Here is a 14,597-nt window from a genome sequence, read left to right on the forward strand (position 1 = left end):
CGTGTAGTTAGGTCTTCCTTTTTTAACCATCTCAACCATTTCTGTCTTTTAACTGGGATGTTTAGACTTTAAATTTAATGTGATTATTGGTGTGTGAGCTTAATCCTACCATCTGTTAGCTTTCTATTTGTCTCATCTGCTCTTTTTTATAATTTTTTAAAAAGATTTTGGTTGTGCTGGGTCTTTGTTGTGGCATGTGGGCTTTCTCTGGATGTCATGAGGGGGCTTCTCTAGCTATAGAACACGGGCTCTGGAGCACTCAGGCTCAGAAGGTGGAGTAGTCAGGCTTAGTTGCCCCAGAGCATGTGGGAATATTAGTTCCCTAACCAGCGATCCCCATATCTCCTGCATTGGAAGGCTGATTCCTAACCACCGGACCACCAGGGAAGTCTCAGCCCCATCTGTTCTTTATTTACATTTTCTGGATGTTTCTGTATTGAATATTTTGTTTGTTTGTTTCTATTTATTTCCTTTGTTGGCATTTTAGGAATAACTTCTGCAGTGTCTTCATAGTGTTGCTTTGGAGCAAGGATTGAAAACTTTGGCCACTTGGGCCTGATTGGACACGCTGCCTGTTTCTATAAGTAAAATTTTATTGGAACATAGTTAAGCCTGTTTGTCTATGTGCTGTCTGTGGCTCTTTCACTCTAGAATGGCAGAGTTGAATGGCTGCGACGGAGACTATACAGCCTGCAAAGCCTTAAATATTTACTCTCTGGCCCTTATAGAAAACGTTTACTGATCTGTACTATAGAGTTTCTAACATACATCTTTAATTTTATCAAATTCTACCATCAAGTGGTTTTATTACACTTCATGTACAGCAGAAGAACCTTACAACAGTATGTTTTTAGCTTTTCCTTCCTTGCCTTTGAGCTGTTGTCAAACTTCTGCATACATTATAAATGCCACATTAGTGTTGTTATTTTTGCTTTAAATAGTCAACTAGTTTAGAAATGATTCAAATATTATATTTACATCTAAATGTATCCATTTACCTACATATTTACTATTTCCAGCACTCCTCATTCCTTTACAGAGCTCCAGATTTCTGGCTGGTATGTTTTCATTTGCCTGAAGGACTCCTTTCATTTCTCATAGTCCCAGTTTGCTGGTGATTGATTGCTTCAGGTTTTGGGTGTCTTCAACAATCTTTATTTTGCATTCATCTTTAAGAGATATTTCTATTGGGCAGAGGATTCTGGAGTGACAGTTTGTCCCTTCTGGAATTTTACAGAAGTTGTTTCTGACAGTAAGTGTATTTGTTCCTTTGTGTATAATGTGTCTTTTTTTTTCTTCTGCCCGAGTTTAAGATTTTCTGCTTCTTTTAAAAAGAAATTTGATTATCATGTGCCTTGGTACAGTTTAATTCTTATTTCGTGTGCTTGAGGGTCACTGACTTTCCTGGGTCTGTGGGTTTGTTTATATCAAATTTGGAAAATTCCAGCCACTTTTTTCTTGAAATATTTTTTTCTAGTTCCTCTCTCCCACCTTGCTTCTTTGGAGAGCCCAGGTACCTGTATATTAGTTCCTTGACATTTCCACATAGCTCACTGATACTCTGTATTTTTTTTTTTTTTTTGGTCCTTTTTCTCTCTGTGTTTTGTTTTGGATAGTTTCTATTTCAACATCTTCAAGTTCACTCATCTTTTTTTCTGCAGTATCTAGTCTACTGTTAATCTTATCTTGGTTTTGGCTTAGCTGCTAAGTCATGTCTGACTCTTTCGACGCCATGGACTGTAGCCCACCAGGGTCCTCTGTCCATGGGATTTCCCAGGCAAGAATACTGGAGTGGGTTGCCATTTCCTTCTCCAGGGGGTCTTCCCGACCCAGGGATGGAACCCAGCTCTCTTGCATCGGCAGCTGGATTCTGTACTGACTGAACTGCCAGGGAAACCGTTTATCTAGTGTATTTTTAATCTCAGACTTTTTAGTTTTCACCCTCAGGAGCTTGATTTGGATCTTCTTTATATCTTCCATGTACCTTCTTAATGTGTTCAATCTTTTTTCTAGCTTCTTGAACATATCGAATACAATTATTATTGTAATAATGTTTTATTAATAATGTAATAATGTTCTTGTATTCCATCATTTCTGAGTTAGATTTAATCATGTGTTTATTTTTTCCTCATTGTGAATTGCATTTTTTTCCTTCTTTGCATGCCCATCATTTTTTTTTTTTAGTCAAATGCTGGATAGTTTTACCTGTTGAGTACTGTATGTTTTAGTAGTCCTATAAATTGTTATGCTTTGTTCTGGGATGCACTTAAATTACTTGGAAACAGTTTGACCTTTTATGACTCTTGCTTTTAAGTTTTGCTAGCTGGAACCAGAGCAACACTTAGTCTAAGGGTAACTTTGCCCTGGGCTTCCCAGCTGGTACAGTGGTAAAGAAGCCATCTGCCAATGCAGGAGAACGCAAGAGACAAGGGTTTGATCCCTGGGTTAGGAAGATTCTTGCCTGGAAAACTCCACGAGCTGAGGAGCCTGGCGGGCTACACAGTCCATGGGGCCGCACAGCGTCCGGCGTGACTGAGCGCACAGCACACAATTCTGCCCTGTCTCTGAGGCAAAACCCTTCTGCGTCTTTCCCTCTGTTGCGCGAATCATGAAGTTTTCCACTCTGACTTGTGGGGATGGGAGTGGCTGCTGTTCCTACTGTTCAGGCCTCACTGTCCCACTCTGATGTTTCAGTTGAGTCTTTTCCCAGCCTTGTGGAGCTTTCTCGCGTGCCTGTGCTGATCGATGCTCAGGAAACTGCTCGAGGGGAGCCCAGTGCAGGCCTCCAGGACCCTTCCTCTGTGCAGCTGTCTCTCCTCTGCACTATCCGTGGGGGGTGGGAGGGAGGAAAAGGGGGAGTTTATCTATTACTGATACCTCACAATCCAGGCAGATAAAAACTTGTTTTCTATAAATGGTCCTCTTCTGCTTTTTCACCCCAAGTCTGCCCAAAGCAGGCACTTAAACTTACATTTGTCTTGCATTGTGTGCTGAAGAATGGCCAGGAGCCCCATTCTGAGATTTATCAGCCTCTCTGTATCGTTACCGAGCGTTGCTCACCTGCGACTGGGCTTAAGAAGAGTGAGGGCTCTCTGTTCCCCGGCCTGGCTTCTCTTCAAGGCTGCCCCAGATGGTTTTGTGTCCCCTTCCTCCTTGGCAAGAATGCCTTTCCTGTCAGATCCTTCCCCTTCTCTGGGACAAAATGCTTTGGCTGTGAGACCAACACTAGTGTAAGAGCTTGGCGGGGGCGGGGGGGGGGGGGGGCAGGGAGGGGGAGGAGGGAACACCAAAAAATTACCAATAGAGTCTTTAAAAAAATCCAGTTTCACGTTTATCTCTTGTCCAAAGGCAGGCTTCTCTTTTATTCCACTTAGAATAAAATGTTAACATGTAGCTCTGTGTTTTCTGCACGTGTTGGTCATTCTTTGTTTTGAGCTCATTTTTATTCTGTTTTTATCGTTTAGGTTTTACTGCTGCGTATCCAACACAATCCTCCATTCCTTATAAATATCAGCCTTTGATAATCCCAGAATCAGAAAAAAAGGGATTTAATAGTCAAGCCAAGAGATTTTACCACAAACAGGTAACGAAATGAACGGCCTTGTCTTACTTTTAGTCTGGATTTTAGTGAGTCTGTCCCCATGACCAGTAGAGGGCAGTGTCAGCCAAGGAGCCACAGCTCCCTCTACGCTCCGACCGGATTGTTAAGAATGAGCTGAAAGGATATGAAGTCCAGCGGGAAACAACGTGATTTTACTTCATATACCAGAGATTTTTGTACTTTTCATTTTCATAATAATTTTTAAAAATACATTTCTTCTTAAAATTTTTTTGGTCTCTTGGGCCATACTGAAACCAAAAAAAATTTTAACAGAAAATGTATTTTTTAAAATTATTATGAAAATGAAAAATACAAAAATCTCTGGTATATGAAGTAAAAAGTAAAAAATCCTTTCCTCCCTCTCTCCTCAGCCTTATTCAAAACTTGACAGGAATTAACAAGACTTTCTTCAAATAGTAAACGAGCTGTGTAGCTCAGGCGGCAAAAAATCTGCCTGCAATTCAGGAACCCTGAGTTTGATCCCAGGGCCGGGAAGATCCCCTGGAGGAGGGAATAGCTACCCACTCCAGTATTCTTGTCCAAAGAGCCCCATGGACAGACCATGGGGTCGCAAAGAGTTGGACACAACTGAGCAACTCAGACACACACACACACACACACACACACACACACACACACACACAATAAATGTACAATTACCTTTGTGGTGGTACATCCACTCTTTTTCTTAAGCTTCAGCAGTGTGCTATATAATGTTTCTGCATTTCCCCCAGTCTCACCTTCTTCCCCAGATATCTGTGCCTCTTTTCCTCTCTGATCTGGAAGATTCTCTTTGGCTCCACGGGAAGGTGTTCCCCTGGTAACTTGAAATTTCACCCGCTGAAGGCCCAGGTCTGACGTTCTCTCCTCTCACCAGCAGGGGGCGGAAGCAACTCACAGACGCCAGAGCCTTTAAAAATCGTTCCCTTGTTCTAACTAGGACCTTCAGAATAGCATTCTTTTGGAGGAGCCGTCATGTCAGTTACCTTTCGCTGCATTCTAAAAATGTTTTTCATCCTACCCCCGCGGCCACGGTGGCGAGAGGGAACGGGGAGGTCTGGGTCCTGAACTCGGATGAGTCCTTCGCAAGCCACATGCCCTTTGTCCTGTTTCCTCCTTCTTAAGCAAGAGCGCTCGCTAGGGAATGTTTAAGTTCCTTCTACTTCTGCTATTTTAGGATTCCAAAGAGCAAATAATATAGCGTGTGTACACACACACACACACACACACACACACACACACATTTTTAATTACTTGTAGGTTTTCTCCAAAGGTGATAAATAAGCTATTTGTTTACTCAAGAGATTTCTCCCTTCTCTCTTGTGTTTCAACTGTCCCTTTGTCTCTCTCCCTTTTGGTCTGATCCATTTACTGAGCATGTACTGTCCATCTCTCTGATATCTGCAGCCCGACCTCCAAGAGGGAGGGGACATAGGTATACCCATGGCTGATTCATGTTGACGTTTGGCAGAAAACAACACAATTCTGTAAAGCAATTATCCTTCAATTAAAAAAAAAAAAAAAAGCAGCCACCATTACTGATCCCTTCTTTTATGAAATCAGTTTTAGACCGTATTTCTAATCCTGAGAACAGTGCTAAAAGGAAGGGTTTATACTTTTAACAGAAGAGAAAACCGGGGCTTAGGGAAGTTAAGTGATCCACCCAAGGTCTCACAATGCAGGATTTGGCGCATAAGAGCCCTCACATGGATATCTGCTGAATCAATGTTGAAAGAATTAGACCTCAAACCCAGGCTCAACTCACTCCAAAACCTCACGCTCTGTCTACACATGACACCACACCTCCCTGTGTGGCCTGCAAAGTCATCAAGTCCATCTATGACAGCGAGCCAGCGCGGTTTTGAAAAGGCCTCCCCCGGACAGACCAAGCTCAAAACAGGGGAACGTGTCACGTGTGAGGCCCCATTCCAGATGATCACGGTGTGAAGACTCAAATCCAGAGACGTGAATGGTCTGGTTTTTAAAGTCTGCATTTTCAACTACTATTGAAAAAGTAGAGATTTCTACTTGGTAGAAATTGTTCTCCTGAAGGAATCAAGGTGCCAGCCAGCCAAAGCTATAGGCAGCATCTGATATAGAGAGAAATAGCTCAGAAATTTGATCCAGACTTTTTAAACGTGGTCGTGTTGGTTCGACAACATGAAAACGTTCATCTAAGCATTTGAAAGCATTTTGTAAATAAGTATGGAACTTTATGGAAAGGGCATGGGATCCATAAACCAGGTCCCCGGAATTCTGTTACTAGCTGCGTGGCTTTAGACTACTCCCTTGACTTTTTGTGGGCTTCAGTTTCCTCATCTGAAATATACCATTCAGGTTATTATAATATTTTAGGTTCTTTAAGCTGTAAAAACAGGAAAAAAAATACCTTAATCCACACTCACAATTCTCATTCTTCCTGAAGAAACTTGAGCATTGAGAAGCTAAGAATCCTGTTTAACATCACCCAATAATTTAGTGAGGCAATACAAATTAAAAGCAGATTTTAAAACTCCAGTGCCTCACCACCCTTCTTATAACATTAACTGTACACACCCTGGGCCTGATCTCATAACTTGGTTGTGTCCTCACATCAGGCCTGTGACCCATTTAGCACAACTTTAACTTGGAGAATGAGTGCCCTCTGAAATGTGCACTTACCTTAACCAGACTTCTGCAGAGAGACCTCAGGGCGCCACAGCCCAGCTCGCATTCCCCGTAAGAATCTGACTGCTGGGTACAAGGAATCCTTCCTGAGCTCGGTGTCTGGACTGGCAATTTGGGCTGCTAGGAGTGAAGTCTGCTTCCCCAAACATTTTACAATTATTTACAGACTCTGCATGCATGAAGAGACATGCCTAATCTAAGACCGAGCCTAGCCCAGAAACCCAAAGGACGCTTTCCTCCCCTGCCTCCCCAATTCTGTCCCACTGTCACCGTGGACTGGGGTCACTATTTCCCAAGCTGGCTAACACTAAGGATACCCACTGAAAGTCTTTGCATCTCCATTTCCTCATCGCGAAAATAAGGATGCTATATTAATTATAGGTAGGCCCTTGCCAGGGATTCCTATTCCATAATCCTAAACTTGATTGATCTCTTCCAGGCACAGATGAATGGGTACTGGTATTATACAGACACCCCTTTTCGGGGTGTGTGTCCTACCAGTAGCCATGATTTAAAAATATATGTTAATTTCAGACAGAGCCTGACGGCAAATCCACCCTCCTCGTGCTAAGCAGAACTGTTTAATTGTGATGAAATTGTGAAAAGTTAGCACTGTTTCCTTATGACCTTGATCAGGCACCAGACCAGGGATATTTCACAGATTTTTCAGTGAAAGGAAGATTTTTCAGTGAAAGTCAGAGATTTTTCAGTGAAAGGAAGTACAGTTTGCAGAGACCACCTTGTTCAGGGGGATAAGCCCTCCCACACATGCCCTCTGTTGCATGCTTGAAGCTGCAGTGAGCTCTGCCTGACCTTCCTGCTCTGGAAGCCTCTCCTCCACATCAGTCACCAGCGCCCCTTCCTCAGGGGTCTGCAGGGAATACGGGTGGGAAGTGCAAACCCGTGGCCGCACAGACAGCACACCAGGCTCCCCTTGAAGATATGGCATTTCTGACCTCATTTAATCACCATAATCACCATGAGCTAAGTCCTACCATTACCCCCACTTTTCAGATAGTGAACCCTGAGACGTAAAGAGGGTAAAGTAACTTGCATAGCCAAGGTCAGGTGGAGTGAGGACCACCCAGGCAGCAGGTCCTAGCTCCCAGACTGTTTCCCAGCATCTTTGCGGGGGCGGGGGGGGGGGGGGTGCGGATGGGAGGGGGAGCAGGAGGCATGGAGAATGCACCCCCTCCCCTGAACGCCCCCCACCACCTTCAGCTTGGTGGGGCAGTAATGGATGTGCACATCTGATCAGTGTCCTTTCCAGACCCCAGAGCCCCTCAAAAGTCAGTCGAATGAGTGACCCCATCTCAAGTCCAGGCCTTTGTCATCGAGTCAGGGTAACTCACGCCGTCCACCTTACACTGTTTTGCCACATCGCCTCTGTTCTGTTCCTAGAACATACATACAGGCTGCCAGTCGGTCGTGCCTGTATCCTGGCTCCTTAGCCCAGCCCTGGCCCTCAGCAGGCTTGAGCGTGTGCCTGCTGAATTGACTTTTTGCCCACATTCCACTCGGGATTTCCAGGGACTGCTAATGAGCTGCCACCAGATTCAATAAGGAGGCATGCATGCTCAGTTGCTCAGTCATGTCCGACTCCTTGCCACCCCACGGACTGTAGCCCACCAGGCCCCTCTGTCCATGGAACTCTTCAGGCAAGAATACTGATGTGGGTTGCCATTTCCTGCTCCGGGGGATTTTCCTGACCCAGGGATCAAAACTGTGTGTCTTGTGTCTCCTGCGTTGGCAGGCAGGCTCTTTTAGCCCTGCACTACCTGGGAAGCCCTAACAAAGAGGAGGGCTCTGCAAGAGAGGGCCATGCTCAGAGATGAGGCCCATGTAATCTGACGCTTTGAAAATGCAGGTTTGGCTTCTCTTGTCTGTGTTTCCAACCCATCCAGGCCAGTGATGGGCAAAGAACTTTGATGGCAGACATTAGTGTATGGAGTTGGGAGGTGGTGGGGAGGAAGGGGAAGAAAGCAGAAAAGAAGAAGGGTGTCTTACAAGGGGCACATCTCAGAACTGTAGACAGTTTGAACCAGAAGGGCTTCAGTGACCCCTGAATCTCTGGGCACAGCAGAGGGGCCCCATCTGTGACAGCATCCCATGCTGACGCCCTTTGGTGGAGCAGGTAAAAAGGAGTTGCTGCTGCTTTTCTTTTTTTTAATGATTTTTTCACATTAATTTTTATTGGCGTGTAGTTGCTTTCCAACATTGTGTTTCTGCTGTACAGCAAAGTGAATCGGCTATGTGTATACATATACCCCCCTTTTTGTGGATTTCCTTCCCATTGAGGCCACCCTGCGCACTGAGCAGAGGTCACCCTGCACACTGAGCAGAGTTCCCTGTGCTGTGCAGTGGGTTCTCGTTAGTTATCTATTCTGTACATAGTATCAATAGTGTACAAACGTCAATCCCAGTCTCCCAATTCATCCATCCCCTCCGCTTTCCCCCTTGGAATCCATGCTTTTGTTCTCTATGCCTGTGTCTCTATTTCTGCTTTGTAGATAAGATGCTTTATACCAATCTTTTCAGACTCCACATATGTATGTCAATCCGTAATATGTGTTTTCTGTTGCTGCCTTACTTAAGTTTGTATGACAGTCTCTAGGTCCATGCATGTCTCTGCACATGACCCAATTTGTCCCTTTGCGTGACTGAGTGGTATTCCAGTGTATATAGGTAGCCCACTCCTTCTTTATCCCTCCCTCTGTCAGTGACACTTGGCTGGCTTCCGTGTCCTGACTGTTGTAAGGAGTGCTGCAGTGAACCTTGGGCTGCACGTATCTTCTCAAATTATGGCTTTCTCTGGGTGGGGAGTTGCTGCTTGAAGCCACTGCCAGCTCGGGCCTCCTTTCCCTGGACTCCTCGTGGAGGCCCAGAGTGCGAACCCTAGGTCTTGACACTGCACTTGCCTCTTCGCAGGTTCACAGACGAGGAGACGGAGGCCCAGTGAGGGGACGTGCCCTGGGGGCGGACGCTGGCTCTCCTGTCTGCTGGCCCATGCTCGCCTTGCCACTGTGGCCACATGAGCCTGTAAAAAGGCTTTCTAGCCTTCGATGAAGTCAATAGGCAGACGGATGCTTTGCCGAGACCCTGAGACCAGAGGCATTTGTAAAAGGAGCTTGCTCCCTCAGGAACCCACATTTCTGTGCAGTTTTGCCAGTGGGCTAAGCACAGGCCAGGGCTCTGTCTCCACCCCCAGTGTGTCGTCCTCCGGTTGTATACCTCCAGCCCTTCAGCAGAAGCCTAGTTTCTGCTCATCTAGTGCACGCCTGAGGACACGAGCCAGCCACCCCTAAGCTGACCGAAACAGGGTAGACATCCCTGAAGGCTCAAAAGGCAGCTCTAGTGGGAGCTTCGGCCAGTGATCCAGCAGAGACCACATTTTCCAATCTGGAAATGGGTTTGCAAACCTGAAAGTCTTGGTTGGACAGAGCCTATGAAATCAAGACTAACGAACCCAGGCTGTGTGCAAATGTAACTGGCTCCAGGATGTGGGTCACTAGCCTCTCCCATACCCCTCCAAACCCTCTAGGGTGAGGAGGTCAATGCCCAGCTCCCTCTCTTCCCCTCCTCCTCACCACCTCTTTAAATCTGTCCCAGGGTTGAATGATCGTTGATCTGTGTCTGGCCCTTGGCAAGTGCTAAGGCTGCCCATGGGACTTGTGTGTGTGCACGCTCAGTCATGTCTGACTCTTATCAACCCCATGGACTGTAGACCACCAGGCTCCTCTGTCCCTGGAATTCTCCAGGCAAGAATATTGGAGTGCTTTGCCATTTCCTGCTCCAGGGGATCTTCCTGACCCAGGGATCGAACCCCCTTCTGTCTCCTGTGTTGGCAGGTGGATTCTTTACCACTTTGACACCTGGGAAGCCCCTCCTTCCAAAGGGTGCTTAAAGTGCATTTCCACCCAATGTTGCCTGTGTGTCTTAGGTGGGGGCTGGGAGGACATTGGCCTGGCATTTCTCACTCCATCCTTACTCTGAAGGTCTTTTAACCCCAGAGGGAAGGTCCTAGTTTCACTGAGGCTATTGCGGACTAGTAATGATGAAGCTGATGGGATGTCCATTGACTCATTCAATCCTCACGCTGTGATGAAGACCCAGGGTACAACAGGTGTACCCCTTGTCCAGATCTTCCCTTGTAACAAACACTCAAAAAGCAGTCAGTAGAGCTCAAATAAACAGTTCTCTTCCCTTCTCCCTCCATATACCCATTTTATTGGATTGGCTTACTGGATTTTCACCTTCTTGGTTTTCATCTTGGCCAAGAAGCCAAGGGCTGGCTGAGTTTGGGAGATGCTGAGAGGTCAGAACTCATCCACATCCTGTAATGTTAGTCACATGAACTGTTATCCCAGAGGTGAAAGATTGGACTGGCATTACCTTCCCAGGGGCCGTGTGCCACCTCTAACATTTGTTGGAGAACACTTGAATTCTTTGCAGCCGGACCTTTCCCTCTGGGCAGCTTGGAAACCTACTCAGTGTAGAGCGCAGGTGATGGTGTCTTGGCAAACCACCTCTCCCCTCCACAAAGAAAAGTCCTATGTATAGCATTTGCCAATGTCTGTGGTGTAAACACCCCCACCCTGGTCAATTTCAAGCTACCGCTAGCAACGTTTCTGAATATTTAAGTCGCCCTCATGAGCCACCACCAGCCAACCTGCTGCCTGGAGGCCCCTTCTAGGATATTCACTAAGTGCAAAGAGCACGCTCTCCTTCCAGGGTAAGAGATGACAGTTCTCATCCTATTTGTCCAAGACGCAAACCAGTTTGCAATGTGGTGCAATTAAAATATGATTAAGGTCCAGTAGGGTTGTCAGATTTAGCAAGTAAAAATACAGGATTCCTAACTAATTTAGAATTTCATATAAATAACAAACTGTTTTGTATAGTTCAGTTCAGTTCAGTTCAGTTGCTGAGTCGTGTCCGACTCTTTGTGATCCCATGAATCGCAGCACACCAGGCCTCCCTGTCCATCACCAACTCCCAGAATTTACTCAAACTCATGTCCATTGAGTCAGTGATGCCATCCAGCCCTCTCATCCTCTGTCGTCCCCTTTTCCTCCTGCCCCCAATCCCTCCCAGCATCAGAGTCTTTTCCAATGAGTCAACTTTTCACATGAGGTGGCCAAAGTACTGGAGTTTCAGCTTTAGCATCATTCCTTCCAAAGAAATCCCAGGGTTGATCTCCTTCAGAATGGACTGGTTGGATCTCCTTGCAGTCCAAGGGACTCTCAAGAGTCTTCTCCAACACCACAGTTCAAAAGCATCAATTCTTTAGCGCTCAGCCTTCTTCACAGTCCAACTCTCACATCCATACATGACCATAGGAAAAACCATAGCCTTGACTAGATGGACCTTAGTCTGCAAAGTAATGTCCCTGCTTTTGAATATGCTATCTAGGTTGCTCATAACTTTTCTTCCAAGGAGTAAGTGTCTTTTAATTTCATGGCTGTAGTCACCATCTGCTGTGATTTTGGAGCCCAAAAAATAAAGTCTGACACTGTTTCCACTGTTTCCCCATCTATTTCCCGTGAAGTGATGGGACCAGATGCTATGATCTTCGTTTTCTGAATGAGGCTTTTTAGTTCCTCTTCACTTTCTGCCATAATGGTGGTGTCATCTGCATATCTGAGGTTATTGAGATTTCTCCCGGCAATCTTGATTTCAGCTTGTGTTTCAAGTGTATCCCAAATATTGATTGGGCCCTAGTCATACTAAAACAGTGTTTTGTTGTTTATCTGAAATTCACATTTGACCGGGCAGGGTGGGATGGAGCAGCCCTGAAGGCTTGTGCTTTGGCTGGCAACCCTAGCCCCTCAGACTCACAGAGGTGGGCAGAAAATTCTTGTGGGCTGGCTGATCCTGGTATCGGGAGTGTGGCAGGAGACTGGGGTCTGGAGATGTACAAGACTCTTTTTTCTTTGAACCTAGAAAAATCACATTTCCTGCTTCAGCTTTCCCTCCCTGGAGGGACTCCGGAAGCTGCAAGGTACCCAAAGGCATTTAGTGCAGTATCTTCAGTTTACATGTGAGGAAACTGAAGTCTAGAGAGTTCAAGATCACTTAGACAGCACCAGCAGCGATGCTAGAATTCCTGATTCCAAACTCAGTGGGACTGTTTTTCCTTCTATCATGCACATTTTATCCTACACTCATCTGAGAGTTAGTTGGTCTTAATGGTCAAGAGCAGACTCTCCTGGATTCAGATTCAGGCTCTGACCATTACTAGCTTCATGACCTTGAACCTCATCCCTTTGGGTTCTGTCTTCTCATCTTTAACGTGGGGATTAAATGCGTGAGTGAGTCTAGCACAGTGCCCGGCATGCAGTGACCATCAATAAACACGTCCATCCTGCAAACAGCCCCCTAGAAAAAGCCTCTTTCTTGTTCCTCTTCTTGTAGCCCCTCACATCGCACCCACAGGCCAGGGTTCTGGTTGGGCCACATCTCCCCGCAGCCTGCCTCATCTCCCCCCCATCCCCCCTGCCACCCTCCAGTAGTCAGCCCCCTCTCTGTCCACTAGGAATCGTCATCACCTGCAAGGTAGGAGTCAGCCTCCCTGCCCCCACCTCGACAGAGCAAGACTCAAAGGCTTCACTGCATTTAAAACAGCACAGGAGAACCTGCTCTGTGTGTGTGGTTTCTGGTTTTTGTTGCTGTTCTTTTTGAACACTCTGCATCTTTGTTGCGGCGTCCGGGCTTCTCTCACTGAGGTGTACAGGCTTCTGCAGCGCAGCGCTGGCTCTAGTTGTGGTAGGAGGACCTAGTTGCTCCAGGGCACATGGAATCTTAGTTCCCCAACCAGGCATTGAACCCACACCCCCTGCACTGGAATGTGGATTCTTAACCACTGGACTACCAGCGAAGTCCCAGAAGAATCTTAACAGCCCCGATGACCATATCCTTATATTAACCCATCATCACACACGGCTGGATCCAGACTGGAGAGTCTGGGGAGGGCCCCACGGAGACTTGAGCTCTCTTTCTGCTCTGCGAAAGGCAGTAGGGATGGCTGGGGCCAAGAGGAGCTGGGTGGCAGACCTTGGAGGTAGTGAGGAGAGTCAGACTGCTCAGGTTTAAACTTATGCTTCCCCGTCTATTAGCTGTGGCCCCAACATCTCTGGGCCTCACTTTCGTTATAATGGACCCGATAGTATTTCTACTGCAAAAAGCTATACACCGTCACATAACACTGAATTCAGGTGCTGCCACTGACGCAGTGGGACCCTGGGGCAAGTTCATCTCCATGGGCCTCAGTGTCTCCATCTATAAAATGGGGGCATCCCTTTCTCATTGGAGGATTAAATGGGACAACCTTTGAAAAGCTCTTGGCACCAAGGAGGCACCCAGTAAACCCTCGAGACAGAGGAGCATCCTTGTCGTTTCATGTCGCTTTCTTCACCAACTTCTGTCAACATTTACCTCCCCCTGGTAACCAGCCCAGGAAATGAGATGCAAACCCAATTAACTGCAGCAGCAGAAATGAGCTTAGAAATCAAGCTTTTGTTTGTTTCTGTCTAACACACCCACATCACTGAGCACTTGAGCCCCATGAGCCCACCTCTTTTTGTCTGAGAGTTAGAGATGGTCTTGTTTGGAATGAAGGTGGTTTTCGTTTCGCTTTGCTTTATAAACAGAAACACTCCCTGGTTTCTCCTTTGAAAGGCTGGGGAGGAAGCTGAGTCAGGTGGGGTGTGGTGAACGTGAAATCGGTCACCCTTCTCTCGCCCCGGATTTGGCAGACCCAATTCAGCCCACGCTGACCTGCACAGCCGCCGATGTACTCAGGATCCGTTTTTCTGCTCGTGCCTCTATTGGCACGAAGAAACCATAGCATCCTGCTAGAATGCAGTACAGAATAGTGGAAAGAACAAGGGCTGTGATTGGTTGGGGAGGGGGCAGGCAGGGGGCCGGTCCCAGACCTGAGCTGGAGTCCCGGCCCCAGCACTTGTGAACTGCGATGGTGACGGGGCAGGTCAGGAATTGGTGGAGCTGGGCTGTCATCCGGGAGGTAGCATCTCCGCCTGTCTGGGAGGATTCCAATGAAGCTTAGGGTTAATGGATGTAAAACTTGCAGAAAAGCACCGTGGAATGGAAAGTCTTGCGATGACACCATGCTCCCTTCCCTTTCAGGATGATATCCCAGGCCCGGGGTTCTACAACGTCATTCACCAGTCCCCTGTGATCGACAGCGTGTCATTGTCCAAGAAAGGGACATGCACTTTCCCTTCTATGGTGAGAGCCCCTTCTCTGAATAAGGGCACTAACTGCTCAGTACTTTGCTTCCTTCCTTAATCACATATTGGACATCCGGGCC

General features: G+C 46.6%; 1 protein-coding gene across 1 annotated transcript in view; it reads left to right on the top strand.

Moving 5' to 3' along the window:
* STPG1 (sperm tail PG-rich repeat containing 1) overlaps window positions 1–14,597 on the top strand; it is a 58,878-nt gene that overhangs the window by 10,732 nt on the left and 33,549 nt on the right. Inside the window, exons 4-5 of the mRNA XM_069579050.1 lie at window positions 3,465–3,583; window positions 14,414–14,515. Coding sequence (XP_069435151.1) covers window positions 3,465–3,583; window positions 14,414–14,515 — 221 coding nt within the window. The remainder of the gene's footprint in view (window positions 1–3,464; window positions 3,584–14,413; window positions 14,516–14,597) is intronic.

This window comes from Ovis canadensis, chromosome 2 (assembly GCF_042477335.2).
Source record: "Ovis canadensis isolate MfBH-ARS-UI-01 breed Bighorn chromosome 2, ARS-UI_OviCan_v2, whole genome shotgun sequence".
NCBI classification, from domain to species: domain Eukaryota; kingdom Metazoa; phylum Chordata; class Mammalia; order Artiodactyla; family Bovidae; genus Ovis; species Ovis canadensis.